This window comes from Peromyscus maniculatus, chromosome 15 (genome assembly GCF_049852395.1).
Source record: "Peromyscus maniculatus bairdii isolate BWxNUB_F1_BW_parent chromosome 15, HU_Pman_BW_mat_3.1, whole genome shotgun sequence".
Classification (NCBI taxonomy): Eukaryota; Metazoa; Chordata; class Mammalia; order Rodentia; family Cricetidae; genus Peromyscus; species Peromyscus maniculatus.
Window position 1 is genome coordinate 14129742 of NC_134866.1, and position 15571 is coordinate 14145312.

Sequence of the window (15571 nt, forward strand, 5' to 3'; positions counted from 1 at the left end):
AAAGCTGCATACATTTGACCATGAGGCAGTCCTACAAACTACATAAAAGCTGGCTTTCTTCCTTCTTATTTAGAAATTAAAAACCTACAAGCCCTTCACATGTTCTCTCCTTTCCTGCATTTCATCGACATGCCCAGAGACATGGACTACTTTCTAAGCCAAACACATTTATGAGTGACCTTCAGTTTTGCTCCCATGTAAGCCTTAAAGTCCCTGACTCAGGTCCCCGTGACATGATGTGGTGAGTTATTCTGAAATTCCCACTAATTTTGGAGCAGGCAAATCACTTATGTTTCCCACATTATGCTGACAGCCAGAAAGCATTTGAAAGCTGAGGCAATAAAGCAACTGTGAGGCAGTAATGTAGGTCCTGGAGCCCAACAAACACATCCCCACTTAAAAGCTTTAAACCCTGCTCAAAAATGACATCTGAAGACTAACATGATTCTGACTTTATTAGATCAGAACAAATGACGTAGCAGCAAAAGACCCATTCGCAATCTGGCTTCACTGGACCTCGGACATGGAGGGAAGTGCAGTGAGATACATCTCTCAATCACAGCCTCTCAGAATCGCACTTGGGCCCTAAAGTGCATCTGCTTAGTGGCATTGTTCTTCATTCCCGTCTTCAGCATCCATTTCGACTTCATCCTTTGGACATACTGCATGTCCCGCTCACGCATGAGAGCGGCTCCTGTGGTGGGAAGGAGGAGGGTAAGAGATGAGGCAAGGGTCTCTTACGTGTTGTCAGAGGAAGTCAAATCTTTGTAGAGAACTTCCAAAGTTGGCTTAGGTTAAGTGGGATTCTCATAAAGACAGACGCCAATGTGGGGGTTCTAAGCAATGGCCCTCAGGTCTACGAGCATCCCAGAACTGTGCATCAGAACTTTGTAAACAGTGGTGTTTGCAGTGTTTTTAGGCACCAGAGCTTTGCAGGGCACCAGAAAGCCTGACTTCTCTTCACCACCTCCACTTGGACTGTTATTTCCCAGAAGAGCAAGAAGACAACTCTGTACAGCACATTATGAGAGTTAAGTAATAGCACACTGTGGTTTCAAAGCTTAATAACTTCGGCTGTCAGCTTTACTCATTTCAATCTACTTCTATTGGGAAAAACGGCCCAAGAGGGACGATGACAAACCTGTAGTATGTGCACTATATCACACATGCATTGACAGTCACGTCTCTCAACTCCAACGTGGGTCCTACTAATTATACCCTTTGTATAAATGAACAAACAGAAACTGAAATTTAACACTGTTCATGGTATAAAAGTGTATAACATGTGACTATACACGTTAGACTCCAAAGCTCAAGCATTAACCACTAAGACACTATTTCATTTAGGTGTTACCTCCAGGTAATTTCCGCTTGTAATGATTTCTAAGTAAAAACACGATGTATAACAAGTGTTTTCCTTACCAAGGCAGGAAAACCAAGTATATAAGAACACGTCTTGGACTCACTGCCCTAGGTATCATGTGGTAATGGGAGCCCCAGAGCTAAGAGGTCAACCTCCCTTGGAGAAGACCCAGTACAACACACGTGAGAACAAGTCCCCCAAAGCCATGAAACCCACAGATGTAAGTAAGCATCCATGTACCTGTGCTGCCTGTCCACCCCAGGGCTCGGTATTGCTGCAGCACCCTGCCCACAGCCTTCTGGTTTCTAGCAACCGTCACAGCTCTTGGCAAGCCAAATCGTTGTTTGTAGTATCTCATCAGGGAGCGATGACCCACTCTGGCACCTGTTTTTCAAAAGAGCAACATTCAAATACTGAATCGGACAGTTCTTTCAAGTCAGAGCTGTAAGCCAAAGGCTTCCCATAAGACCTTCAAGGGCATCAAAGCTTTAGGAAACCGAGTAGGAAAACAGATGTAATCAGGACAGTGTTTCTCTACTAGAGAAAATAGACCAACATTAAAAAAATATAGAGATGGAGACTAAAAATTCCTAAGGGAAAGAAGATCAAGCAGGGAATAGCCCTGACATTAGGTCTATAAGCCATCATCAAAGCTGGACAAAAATGAAACCATCTTCTCTCTGGTTCAGTTTTCTATTCCAGGGGTCCTCCAACAGGAGTGAATTTTACCCAAAGGGACATCTGATACCCGCTGTAGAGATCTTTATTGTTACAGCCGTACAGCTGGAGTGCTACTGTCATCTAGTGGCTGAGGGACAGAGACACTATTGAATACATTAAAATTCATGGGCACACCACCAACAGCACAGTCATCTAGCCATATTGACAAATTGAGATGCTCCTTCCTAAATGATGGGAACAACTTGATTACCTCAAAAATGATTAAGCCAAATTCTCTTCAAAGCCTGTGATTATTTAAAGAAATCAAGTGAAACAGTATATATAAATCAATCAAGCTTTGAGAAATGAATTCTTAATTTTAATTTCCAAAGTATTTTGATATCATTACAATACATATATATATACCATTGCACAGACCTCCCATCAACTGTGTAATAATACATGGGTGATATTTTGTTTGTGCTTTAATAAAGCTTGCCTTTTTGTGTGTGTGTGGAGCTATCCACTAGAGGCCAAGCAGGGGTGGCACACACCTTTAATCCCAGCTCTTGAGAGGAGGAAACAGGAAGTGATATGGCTGGGCAGAGAGAGGAAGTGATAAGGTAAGGTAGAGAGAGGAGCTTGGCCCTTTTAGACTGAGGATTCGGCAGAGGTAAGTCTCTCTAGTGGCTGATTCCTTTACTAATCTTTCAGCATTTACGCTGTATTTGGCTCTGGGTTTTTACTATTAAGACCAATTAGGATTCATCTTAATACAAATATATTCAGCAAAAAGGAAAGAGGGCCAGTGAGCCGGGTCAGCAGGTACAGGTGCATGCTGTGCTGACCCAGCAGCCTGAGTTCAATCCCCAGAAACCACATTCAAATGGATATAGAAAAACCAACCCAAAGAGTTGTCCTCTGGCCTTCCCATATGCACCATGGCACATGCACACACACACGTCCCCACCCACACACAATAATAATAAACAAAATTTTAAAACAAAGAAAAGAGAACATACATGTCAAATTAGAAAACTAAGGGAGAAAGGTATTGGCCATGTAAAGTCTGGAACTTCTATAATTACACTGATAAATTCCCAACGTAAGTTAAAGTTATTGACTAGAGGAACAATTTGAAGTTCCTATTTAAGAGTGAGGTACGTCTGATATGATCAAGAGTTAACAAGTTCCTTCTTGAGGTCCACATCTATCTCACCAGTCTGTAAGTTTTCATGGAACACAGTCCCATTCATCACGCCTCTAGCAGCCTTTGTGCTATAAAGCAGACCTGAACAACTACTAGAGACAGAATGGCACACAAAGCCTAAACTATTGCTTTCTGACCATTAATAGGGAAATTAACCAACTCATATTGCTTCAGAGCAGAGAAACTAAGAAATAAGGTAAGCTTCAGAGATGGCTAACTCTAGGCGCCATCAGAGGAATGATTTTCAAAAGGTGATCACCCTTACTACCATGAAAGACTGATCCCTAGGCCAGTGGCATCCACATCACCTGTGGATTTACTAATAAAAGCAAGCTATGTTTTTTAGAAGAATATTAATTAGGACATAAGCAATCAAATACCTTTCCAAACCGAAACATAGGCTATTTAACATATATACAGGCATGAAATAGCCATTCCCACTGAAAATAAACTTACATGGATGAGTAAAATCCTGTGTGCAGCTCCTAGCATAGTTTCAATTCACATAAATAAAACCATCGACAAATAAACAAGCATGAAGAGTCTATCACATAAGCTTTAGAAGGCTATAGATCTGCTGTTTGGATCTATGTCTGGACTAATATGAAAAGGAAAAGTGTCAAGTTATTTTGAGTCCCTGTACCTGGCATAACACTTGGACACTATTTCCTGCCACCCACAGGTGATGTTTGTGATCAGACCAGGTGAAGACAAAAAAAAAACAAAAAACAAAAAAGAAAAAAGATCCTTCAAATCTAATCTCATGTCTGCAGACACCAGGATGAATGGATAGACGGTTTCTCTCTGAAACCAGCTGCTTGATGCTTTAGGCATTCTTATGGCAAGACCTTGGTTTGCACCTGTGCATCCTCCACTTAGAAAAACATCACTGAATGGCCATGTGAGATGAATCTAATGGGAAAAGACTCATAGCTAAATGAATGTCCTCTCAGAAAAATCTCAGCACTGTTTACTGGGATTTCGAAATTACAATGCTAGGTCAGGTGATCCAGATTTGCAAGGATGTTTACTCCTAAATGAGCAAATACTAAAATGGTAATTAGTATAGCGTAAATAAATATGCATATTTGTAAGCAACATTTGCAAATACGTCTCACAGCTCCTGAGAGCTGGCAGAAGAGAAGTGAGCCACTCTTGCTGTCAGTTACAGGGAGAACTAGGCATTAACACCACATAAAGTGCTAAGAGCTACTCAACCTGAAGGCCCTGGGAAGAACAGATTAGCTTTAGAACATCTTGACTGCCCAATAACAACTGTATGTCTGCTTATGAAACTTCTGTCCATCTAGCTTTCATCATGTAACTGCTTATGAAACTGTCCATTCCTGCTGACCAGCCAATGCCACTGATATTAGATACTGGAGTATCTCCAACTCTAGTTTCCTAAAATTAATTGTGCATTTCTCATGGATACACCACCAGTTTCAGATGGTCCGTTGAAAAATAGATCAATGTATCTTTCACACCAATTTCCTCCATATGAACTGAAGAGTAATGAAGGAAATGCAAGGGAACTGAACCAGTCCACAACCTTCTGGAGAAATGCTCAGAGCGCCCTCTACTGGGTATTTTTTCATTGTCTTGGGAACCATCTAGCTGCTGATTTTACTCCCTAACAATCTGAGTATCTCTCTACACTTCAGGTACAACTGACACTTTGGAAGCCAGTTGAAAGCAACTCTTAGGTGTATGATCCTTCCCATGGCTTTACACTAACACCCATGCTAATCCAGAAACACAAGTGAGCACATCCAGAGATTTCTGAGGTCATTTGTCCAGAAGTGAGTAGCTGATCCACATGCTGCCACTACCCTTTTATATAATGCTTGTTCAGAGATCTCTATTTTCTGAGTTCTTACAAACCTGTAAAGCAAAAATCAAGTATGACTCGAAGTTCCTGCAAGCCTCCTCTGCTCACTTTTTCCTTCCCTTTCCTCTCACTGTTTTCCTACTATCAGCCCAAGGGACCAAGCTTGCCTTCCCTTTGAAAGTCACTTCCATCCTGAGTCAACAAATATTTACCATTTTTATGTGTCCAAGTCCCCGTACTAAAATGAAAGAGGAAGGGCAGTCTGTTCTCCCAAGTAGTGGGAGATCACTTCCATCTACTGTTTGATAGCACTGTCTGTAGGTACAGTGATGGAGGACAATTATTTCAAAGGTGCCAACAGGGAGGATTTTAGTGTTCCCAACACAAAGAATAACTATGTATGCTAGTCACCTTGGCAGAATCATTATACATTATATGCACGTACTGAAATGCCACATTGTATCTCACAGATAGGTAAAATGGATATGCATTCACTTAAACTACATGCACGTTTTTCAAAGGGAATGAAGGCGGAGAGAGAGGCAAGACAACAATTACAAAGGTGGAAAGGGAACTACCAGACAGACGCACAAGTATTCTAGGAGCAGGAGAGGGTCGGGGTAATCTCCCAGGGGAAACAAGATGAGTCTTATGGGGGAGTAGAGTACCAGAGGCAGCACTCAGACACCCAGAGGAAATGAGTGTGTGGCAAGGAGGACCACAAGATGCTCTCACATACCATGAAGGCAGCGGCTCCCAGTGAGGAACCACAGAGGGTAAAGAAAATACACTCCTCATAGTTTAGAAAGAAGGTACTGGTGGTTGTAGAGAAACCAGACAGATGATGGTCAGAAGAAATGACCACACAGACAAATGCCTCAGAAGAAAAATATTCAAAAGACATTTAGGAATTGCTCAATTATGTGAATGGGAGAAGTAGTTTCCTAAACGGACACCCATTTGGGGCTTCACTGTGTTTCCCACATAATTAAATATTCCTCACCAATTTTCAAAAATGTCAAGTCCAGATGAAAACTTCACCCAAATAGAGCATGATTCCCAAATAGGATATGCCTGTTACTAATGTCTGTGTAATATAATGTGCTAAAGTAGGGGGGAAAAATGAAGTAAACATTATAGTGTTCCACATGTCCGACACTACTTTGTCAGAATCACCTTATTCAGCTTACTTACTCTCTGGGTAAGAGCTCGGAGTTAGCAGAACAGGGACAGTATTTATCTAAACATCTGCATTGCTCCTGGTACTTGTAAGGACACTGGCTCCAGAATTCACTCTCAGATGCCCACATTCTCCTATATGCTGCATTGTTGTGGACTACTCTCAATTCTAGCATTTAATAAATACAGTTATACTATACTGTTTCTAGAATAACCAGGACATGACAACATTTATTTCTCCAAACACCTTCAATTCTCAATTGGCTAATTCTGCAGGTACAGAAACCGTGGACACAGGGGACTGGCAGAATTTCTCATTCTATAAAAGCTAAAATATGTTTTTGTGATCATATTCACCCTTTTACTGCTATGTGTTTTTTTTTTTTATTAATTAAATTTTTTCATTTATCTTACATCCCAACTGTGGTTTCCCCTCCCGTTTCCTCTGCTCCCCCACCTCTATTCCTCCTCCAGCTCTCTGGTCAGAAATGGGCAGTCCTCCCATTGGCATCAACAAAGCATGGCACACCAAGTTGAGGCAGGAGCAAGCTCCTCCCCCTGCATCAAGGCTGGGCGAGGCAGGACAGCATGGGGAATAGGTTCCTGGGGAATAGGTTCCCAAAAGCCAGCTCAGGCGCCAGGGACAGGCCCTGATCCCACTGCTGGAGCCCCACAAGCTATACACAACTGTCACACGCGTGCCAAGGGCCTAGGTGGTCCCATGCAGGCTCCCTGGCAGTCCGGAGTCCATGAGCTCCTACGAGCCCCAACCACTGTATACTGTATAGGCTACAATACATTACAATCAAACTTCTGTACCATCTAAGAATTTCATCCTCAAGGCTTTCTCTCTGCTCTAGGCATTCAAGATTATTCTGAGTTAATAACAGCTCTCTGTATTACACAGTGATATTAGACGTGTTTTGTAGCTTTAGACACAGCAAATTAGGAAAGCAAGACTTTCAACACATGTAATGCTTCATCAGACACCTTCACTGGCAAGGAGGGTGCCATACTGCTGTACTATTACTTGCAAAACTCCCCACACAGTGTACGAAGTGGAGAAAGGCTTGGTGTGAGGTCCTGGATAAGTTGCTTGAACATGCCAACTTCATATGCCAGACGAAAGGAAGAGAATCTAATTCACGGGCTGCCGCAAAGCCTGAATGTGCTATGGATGCAGTAAACACCAGGCATCTGTTAGTATTTACTGTCATCTCTGTATTCCCTTCTTGTCCCTTCACACCGTGCCCTGAGTAGCTCCCTCCAGTCTCACCAATTAGCTGCACTCTTCCTTCCTATACAGGAAGTAACAGTGGGTGCTTCTCAGATTCATGACTACTTCATCTTCTCTATCCTGGGATAAATTCCTACAATGAGTCCTGTTTTCCAAGGGAGAAGGCAGAATCCATCTTCCATGCCTCTTCTCCAACTACTGGAGACAGGCAACCCAGGTACTGTAACTCAAATATCAACATGACAAACTACTCTGGAAGCCTGCTACTCTGTGAATATGAGAGACTTCCAGTACGTTCAAGTTGATCTCCAAGTGAAGAAACCGGAAGCTTAAAGTGGTCAGACCTAGTTGACAGAAGCAGATCACTGGAGATAGCTCCCTGGGGGCTGTTTTATCCCTACTCCTTTTGCCTCCTTATCTGCCATGAGGTAAACAGTTTCCTCTACCGCACGGTCCCACAGCCATTATATTTTACCAAAATGCACTTGGCCAAATGACCATGGTCTGAATCTTCTGAATCCACGAACCAAGATAAATCCTTTGTTTAAGCCAGAGTTTTGGTCATAGCCATGCAAGGTAAATAACAGGAGCCTGAGCTGTGCACGGACACGGACACCAGAGGAATCCATTCAAAGAGAGAACTATCAGGAAGAGACGAGAGAACGCCTAGGGAGACGGCTTAGCTGGGAAAGTGCTTGTCATGCAAGCATTAGGACCTGACTTCAGACACCCAGAACCCTGGTAAAAAGCTGATGTTGGCACACATCTGTAACCCAGAGCTGGAGGGGTGGATCCCCGGAACTCACTGGCCAGTCTAGCCAGATTGGTGAGCTATAGGTTCAGCGAGAAACTACCAAACAGTGAGGAGGAGAGCAGCTCAGGAAGATGCCCAACACTGACCTCTACACATGCATGTCTACACAGATAGACCAGACACAAGGAAAAAGGCATACATACATATACACAGAAGGGAGAGAGGGAGAGAATGAGGGATCTATCAGTCTTCACTTAAAAAATATTAAGGAAATATCTAGTCAAAATATCCTAAACCTGAAAAGAAACAAGGAAAAACAATAACCCAGTTTTAATGAATCAGCCAACTTAGAGCTAAGTAGCTACTTTTAAATTTTACAGGTTTTTTGTTTTTGGTTTTTTTTTTTTTTTTTGGTTTTTCAGACAGGGTTTCTCTGTGTACCTTTGCGCCTTTCCTGGAACTCACTCTGTAGCCCAGTTTGGCCTTGAACTCACAGAGATCCACCTGCCTCTGCCTCCCGAGTGCTGGGATTAAAGGCATGCACCACTACCACCCGGCTAAAGTTTACAGTTTTAAAGAGAACATAAAAATTACTAAGGTTCATGTTCTTTTCCCTCGGTTCAACAGGTAACTGAAGAAGACGTGTTTCTTCCACCACACACTGGCATTAAGCTATCTCTTTTTGACAAATACACTTACCAGAAGGAAGTATCAGCTCCATGGTTTCATCATCACATTCCAAGATCTTTTCGGAGAATAACGCCTCAATCTCACTAGGGTCCTGCCCCTCCTTGTAATCTGGGTAGCTACTCCTGTAACAGTAAAATAGCACTGCTAAATAGACTTATCTGAATAGACAGACTGCATTCACAAATGTGGCAAGACTACCACCAGCTTCCAGGGAATGCCCACTAACAGGACTGACCGATAAAACTACTGTTGGAATTTCTCTGCAACAAATGTGACCAAATGACCTAAGAGGATGTTTTCCTCTCTCTAGAAAGGCTACCAAATGCAGAAGACATGAACACAGAGCTGGACATGCATGAAGTTACAGCCCAGTCAGTCACAACAGAAACACATCTAGAAGACTGTAGCCCAAGAGAATTCTGTGATGACAAAGAAGACACATGTCTCTGTGTCTCACATACTAGCTTTAGATGTACAGGCTTTCAAGTACTGAACTTTTTCAAATGCAGATAATGTGACTAAAGCACTGAATTTTTAATATCTGTTATTTCATTTAAGTACTGAATTTTTAATGTCTTTTATTTCATTTAAGTAGCCATAAGGATATACCTAGTAATTATCACACTGGACAGTGTAGTTCTAGAAGAATCTGTTTCTAAATATATCCAAAATTCCATATTTAAATTGAAATAGAGAAAAATAACTAGACCATGATGGGGAGATGGCTCAGTGGGGAAAGAACCTGCCATGCAACCAGACCCGAGTTCAGTTTTCTACACCCACATAAAAGCAAAGCACAGCAATGTCTGCCTATACCCACAACATATTATCAACTTTTGTTTTATAAAGTGAATAAATCATTTAATATTCATTTCATAAAGGCTCATACCACTAACCATTTTTGAAGCTAAAAAAGTACATCAAGTCCACAAAACACCATTCAGACAAAGAAAATGCTCTTCTGTACTGAGATGGTTGTTGTTGTTAGTACTACGGAACAAACTAAGGACTGTAAACAAGCTAGCCAAGTGCTTTCCTCCTGAGCCATGTCCAGCCAGCAAACTCTTGAACCATTTACACCAGTAATCAACTTTGATTCCTAGCAACAGTCTGAGCAGCACACTGGCAAACAGTAACAGAAGGAGCTATCCATCCTATCAAGAAGAGAGATAATAAGCAATAATATACATCGAGTGAAATGGTAGTAAGGGATATGAGGATAGTAAGTGATAAAAATGATTAGGTAAACATGCTTTTTATGAAAGATAATCATAGACAGTCACAATGGCAAGGTCAAATTGGAGTCCTTCAGGAAATGAGGACACAAGTCATTGGACTCTCTGAGCTAAAGCTAAGTGCAAAAACTCTGAGATTCACATACTTGATATCTACTAGGAGGAAAAAAAAAAAACAAAAAAATCATAGCTAGAGTCAGATCATTAGGACATTGTAAGCCACTAAATTCTGGCTGTTACTTTGAGGAAGAAGGAAAACCCTTAGAATATTCTGAGCAGTATTTAATCTGACTTCATGTTATAAAAGGATCCTTCAAGGTAGCTTTGAGAATATAACACAGGAGGTGGTGATGAAAAGTTAGATGAGGCAGGCAACAAAAATCAATGACAGTGGATGGTAACCTAGAATGAAAGTGAAAAACAGTCACACTGTCATACTGAAGATAACTTCAAGGTAGACAAAACAGGGTCTGATTAAAGAATTAATGCAAGCATAAAATAAAACACCAAGGATGACTGAAAACGTATTGGCTTGTACACTGGAAAGGACAGAATTACCGTTTCTGTAAGGTGGAGTAGGTAAGTTGTATAGCAGAATGTAATACAAATGGTAAAGAGAGCGTCTACATTTGAAACTGAGGCAGTTGCATTAGATATATAAATTGGTAGTCATAGCCTATAGGAGGCAGGGAAATCTATGAGCCTGAGTAGGAACCTAAATATACAAAAATCAGATACAGATAATCAGAACATCTGTACTTCAATCTTTTAAGCCAGTTACCAAGTTGACCTACCTCCGGTATTTGCTTAGCCTACTCCCAATTAGACAATCAGTCTAAAGGTCAAACACACTGTTGTCTGGTAGGAAACTAGAGAGGGATAAACATTTTCTATTGCTTAGGGAGGATGCTTTCCATCTCTAGCAGAAACGCAATCTGTCTTATAATGCTAACACCTCTAACCGTCTAATTATGCTACCCAACAGCCACCTTCAAGTGCAAACTAGAAATTCAGGAAGAGGGGGCAAAAAATTTAAAAAGATTAAAATTTTTCTGACTATCTTCATCACTTGGTCTGGGGCTGCTTGGCACGGTACTTACACATATCTGTACATACACTATAATACATCACAGAAATTTTCACAAAAGAAACTAATTATTCATGAACACCGAACACGCTTGATGTAGAGTTGAACTATCTATGAAATAATCTCACTACCAAATGCCAGGCTTTGGCACAAAGTATCAAGCAGTTCCATTTCCTTAGTAGGCAGTTTTGGATTCAGAGTCTCTCAAGGTACCCAAAATGTGAAACCTAATGTTTGTATGTCTATTCACAAGATAATTAATAAAATTAAAGTTCTGACTACTTAACCACAAGGAACAAAACCAAATCAGTCCCCCTCACTTTGGGCTCTTTCCTTTTCTAGATGTGAGCTTGTTAGCGTAGATATGTGTAATATGGACTGAGAATATATCTAGCAAAGCTGAGTCTGATATCACAGCTCACTGCACGATGAGCCCATCTTCAGAAGGACGGCAGATACCGCACACTATCACTTCAGTACACACATGACCTCAAAACACTTCACAAACTCCAGTCTCACCTGAAGTCATAGAAGTCTGCAAACTCCAAAGCAGCGTCGCCATCTGTGAAGAGCTTACAGTGGCTTTTGTCATTCATGTGTGCCTGCACAGCTTCTGTGGAGTAGAAGGATTTCCCTTTCTCATTGCACCACAAGCAAACCTTGCCAACACCGATTTTCTCTCCTGGTCATCAAATATAAGGGAAAATATGAAATCAATCTTCCAAAGTCAGGTTGAATCTCATTCTCACAAACTGAAAGACATTTCTTCATCAAAAGCAGAGTGATTGTACTCACCCAAATATTTAATCAGTCCTTTCAGATCTGAAAGATATTCTATATCAGGAATAAAGAAGCTGTGGATCTTAGTCATATGAGCCACATTCTTCACGAGGGAGCTTGAGTGATGGGAACAAAATAAGCAGTCTGTTATTGGGATGGCGCCCTGCGGTGGGCTCTCCCCAGCTTCTGCATCTTCTGCATCCTGGTCCTCCACTCCAGGGTTCTCACATTCCAATCCATCATCAGAATCAATATCTTCCCAATCTTCAAGTCAGAAGTTTTGAAAAACAAATTTACTTTTAAAAATATAGTAAAGGCACAATCGAAGACATCACTGTGCTTCCCAACACATTATAATCCTGCCTGCCCCCTAAGCCAGATTCTTTTTCAAGACCTCAATTTTAGCTATTTATTTACCCTCAGACAAGTTTGAATGATAAGAAACTTTCATCTTTCTTTTCTAGCACATCGTAAGCTCCTTGAAGTAGTCTCTAACTTCATTCCTACGCCTCACAGTACCTAGGCCAGCACTGGACACAGAGTGAAACGGATTCCGATCTGGTTGAACAACAGTGTCTACCATTTCCACTTCACAGGAGTACTTTAACGTATATTACAGTATGTGCAGGTGTGTTATATGAACTGCTAGAGTTTGAGTGTATGTGTCCTTCCAAGTTCAACTTAATAACCAATGTGACAGGTGGGACCTCTAGGAGCCCTCATGAATGGATTGATATCCCAAGGAAAGGACTTGAGTGAACTTGCTAACCTCCTCTTTTTTTTTATTTTGCCTTTTGCTCGTCATCCATGAGTACACAACCTAGACCTCTCTGCCTTTTCCATCATGTAAGCAAAGTCTGAGAAAAATACCCAGTCCACGGAACAGGCCCTCACCAGACAGTCAAGCTGCCAGCAGCTAGATTCATGACATCCCGACCTCCACGACTGTGGCAAAGTAAGTTCGTGTTGTTTATAAATGACCAGACTTGAGATATTTTGTTATAGAAGCATAAACAGAGGAACATGAACACAACACTTTCAGTATTAACATGCTGTGGGGGTAAAGGAATAAACACTTCATAAAGAGCCTTGACTGCTACCTGGAGCCCCCACATTTCAGGCTTGCAGGCAGTCTGAGCCCCTCACTCAGTTTGAATTAACTAGGTTAAATGGTTTTAATCAACTAAGCTTTAAATCAACTAAGCTAAATCCAAAATCCTAAGAAGCCACTAGGATTACAAATCCTGCAGCAGTGTGCATGTCTTTCCGTGTGTGCGTGCATTGGTGTGAACACTCCTCATCCAATCGAAAAGGGGGCATATTTCACTCATTTACAAAGTACCTGTATCCTTTTAATTTTTTTTTCAGTCAATGTTCTAGGCCCTGAATCCCCACAGAGAAGCAGACAGAAAGTTTCCTATGGAGCTGCAGAGGAGTGAGCCATTTAAACCCCTGTCTCATCACTCCAAAATGTCTTAATGAAACCCATCATTTTATACAACCAATACATGTTCTATTTGCTTCAGAACACAGAAAGAAGACCTCACAGGAATAAAAACAATTTAAAGCTCAACTTGAGCCAGGCGGTGGTGGTGCACGCCTTTAATCCCAGCACTTGGGAGGCAGAGGCAGGCAGATCTCTGTGAGTTCAAGACCAGCCTGGTCCACAGGGCGAGATCCAGGCCAGGCACCAAAACTACACAGAGAAACCCTGTCTCAAAAAACCAAAAAAGAAAAATAAAATAAAAATGAAAATGGAGGCCTACAACCCATCTTCCGAAATATTTAAAAGTGATTAAAAAATCAGATTAAAAATCTTAAATCCAGGAAGGTTAAAAATCTTAAATCCAGGAAGGATGCCATAGGCCTGTAATCCCGCCCAGTTCCCGCGAGGGCTGCGGTTCCGGGTTAGGAAGTCATGGAAAGGTACCAAAACTACACAGAGAAACCTTGTCTCGAAAATAAGAAAAGAAAAGAAAAAGAAAAAAAGGAAAGTCAAGGCCAGCCTGGGAAACAGTGAGACCCTGTCACAGAGCTTAAAAACCAAGTAGAAAGGACCGGCAGGGCTTAGGTGGGCGTGCCTCCCTGACCTGCTTGGGGCTCAGTTCAATCCCTAGAAGGGCAACAACACCCCTAAAACGGATGCAGCACTCAACTTCAATCGGCAAGCTCCCAGGGACACGGTGCGTCACCCCAACCCGGACGGGGCATTACCTTCCTCCTCCTCGTCCTCCTCCTCACTCTCCTCCCACTGCTGCTTCGCTAACTTCTTCGCCCGCTGCTCGAACCACTGGAGCCGGGGCGGCTTCTCGGTCGGGTCTCGCTCCTGGGGGCCCCGTCTGCTCGCGCCGGCGCCGGCGCCCGCGCCCGGCGCCCTCCGGGACTCCTCCGTGGGCACGGAGGGCACTTTCTTGGGAGACGTGGACGGCTGGGCCTTGATCGCCTGCTGGATGGCCGCGTTCATGGCGTCCTTGTCCACGCCGTCCACGCCCAGCCCCTTCTCCAGGTTCTTCTCGTTGAGCATCTCCACTTGCCGGCTCACGGCCCGCACCGCCTTCTTCTCCAGCTCCACGTGCCGCCGGGACTTGAGGTGGTTCTCGTAGGCGTTGAACGTGGCGAACTTCTTACTGCACACGGTGCAGTAGGTGGCCGTGCCCTTGCTCTCCTCCTCCGCCACCGCCCGCTGCGCCCGCACCCGCTCCTGGAAGCCCTCGGCCGTCACCGGGGCCATGCTGGCCACCTTGCGCCGCAGATTGTAGCGGTGCCAGTCGGTCTTGTAGTGCGCCCGCTGCAGCTCCGCGTCCAGAAACGCCACCCTGCAGGTGATGCAGGTGTACGTCGCCATGGCGCGGGGGCCTGGAGGGAGAGACGGCCTCGCGGGGAACCTACGGGCCGGCGGCCGCGTCTCTGCCGGGATCCGCCGACACCGCCTCGCCTACCGCCCCGGAATGCCACACGGGCTTCCGGCTTCCGGAACCTCACGGACGGAACCTCCCGCCGGCCCAGGGAACTGCGGACAGGCGGGCCGGAAGTCCCGGCTCTTTCCCGCGCCACGCCCCGGAAGAGGGTGGGACTTGGTTGCTTATCCCGGGGATGCTGGGTCCGCCCTGTCAATCCGAGGTGTTCCCTGGCGGACAGACGCTGCCTCCGGGTTGTGAGTAGCGCTGGGTGGCCGCTGTGTTGTGACGTGGTTAAAAGTGACAGCTGTGGGAGAGCGGGGAGGGCGTGGGCGCCGGGGACGGCTTTGGGTTCTGGGAAGTCTCCGGAGAAGTCTCCTGCGGCGGCTCTCACTGGAGGCGGATACCCTCAGGACTGCCTCCTGCACTTCCGGAGTGGGAGCTCAAGGGTGGCCAGAAACCGTGCAGTCCAGACCCGAGCCACAAATGTAACCCGAGCCACGTGTGGAAATGGAAATCCAAGTAACCACCCACAAAGGAAAACTATGTGAAACTCCTTTTAAATGATCGAAATACTATGTCAGCATCTAAAAGCTAAAAGAGTTTGTGAGCCGTGTTACGCTCCTTCGCTGGTACTAAATTTTGGAG

The 15571-nt window shown here is 43.7% G+C and overlaps 1 protein-coding gene across 1 annotated transcript; it reads right to left on the reverse strand.

The window, feature by feature from the left end:
- Nucleotides 1–437: 437 nt before the first annotated feature.
- On the reverse strand, nucleotides 438–15017 carry Znf622 (zinc finger protein 622). Its single transcript, XM_076551712.1, has 6 exons — nucleotides 14241–15017; nucleotides 12042–12290; nucleotides 11766–11928; nucleotides 8934–9046; nucleotides 1604–1747; nucleotides 438–694 (listed from the first exon to the last, which is right to left on the reverse strand). The coding sequence occupies exons 1-6, from the start codon at nucleotides 14869–14871 to the stop codon at nucleotides 567–569; spliced, it is 1428 nt and encodes a 475-aa protein (XP_076407827.1). The 5' UTR covers nucleotides 14872–15017; the 3' UTR covers nucleotides 438–566.
- Nucleotides 15018–15571: the final 554 nt, after the last annotated feature.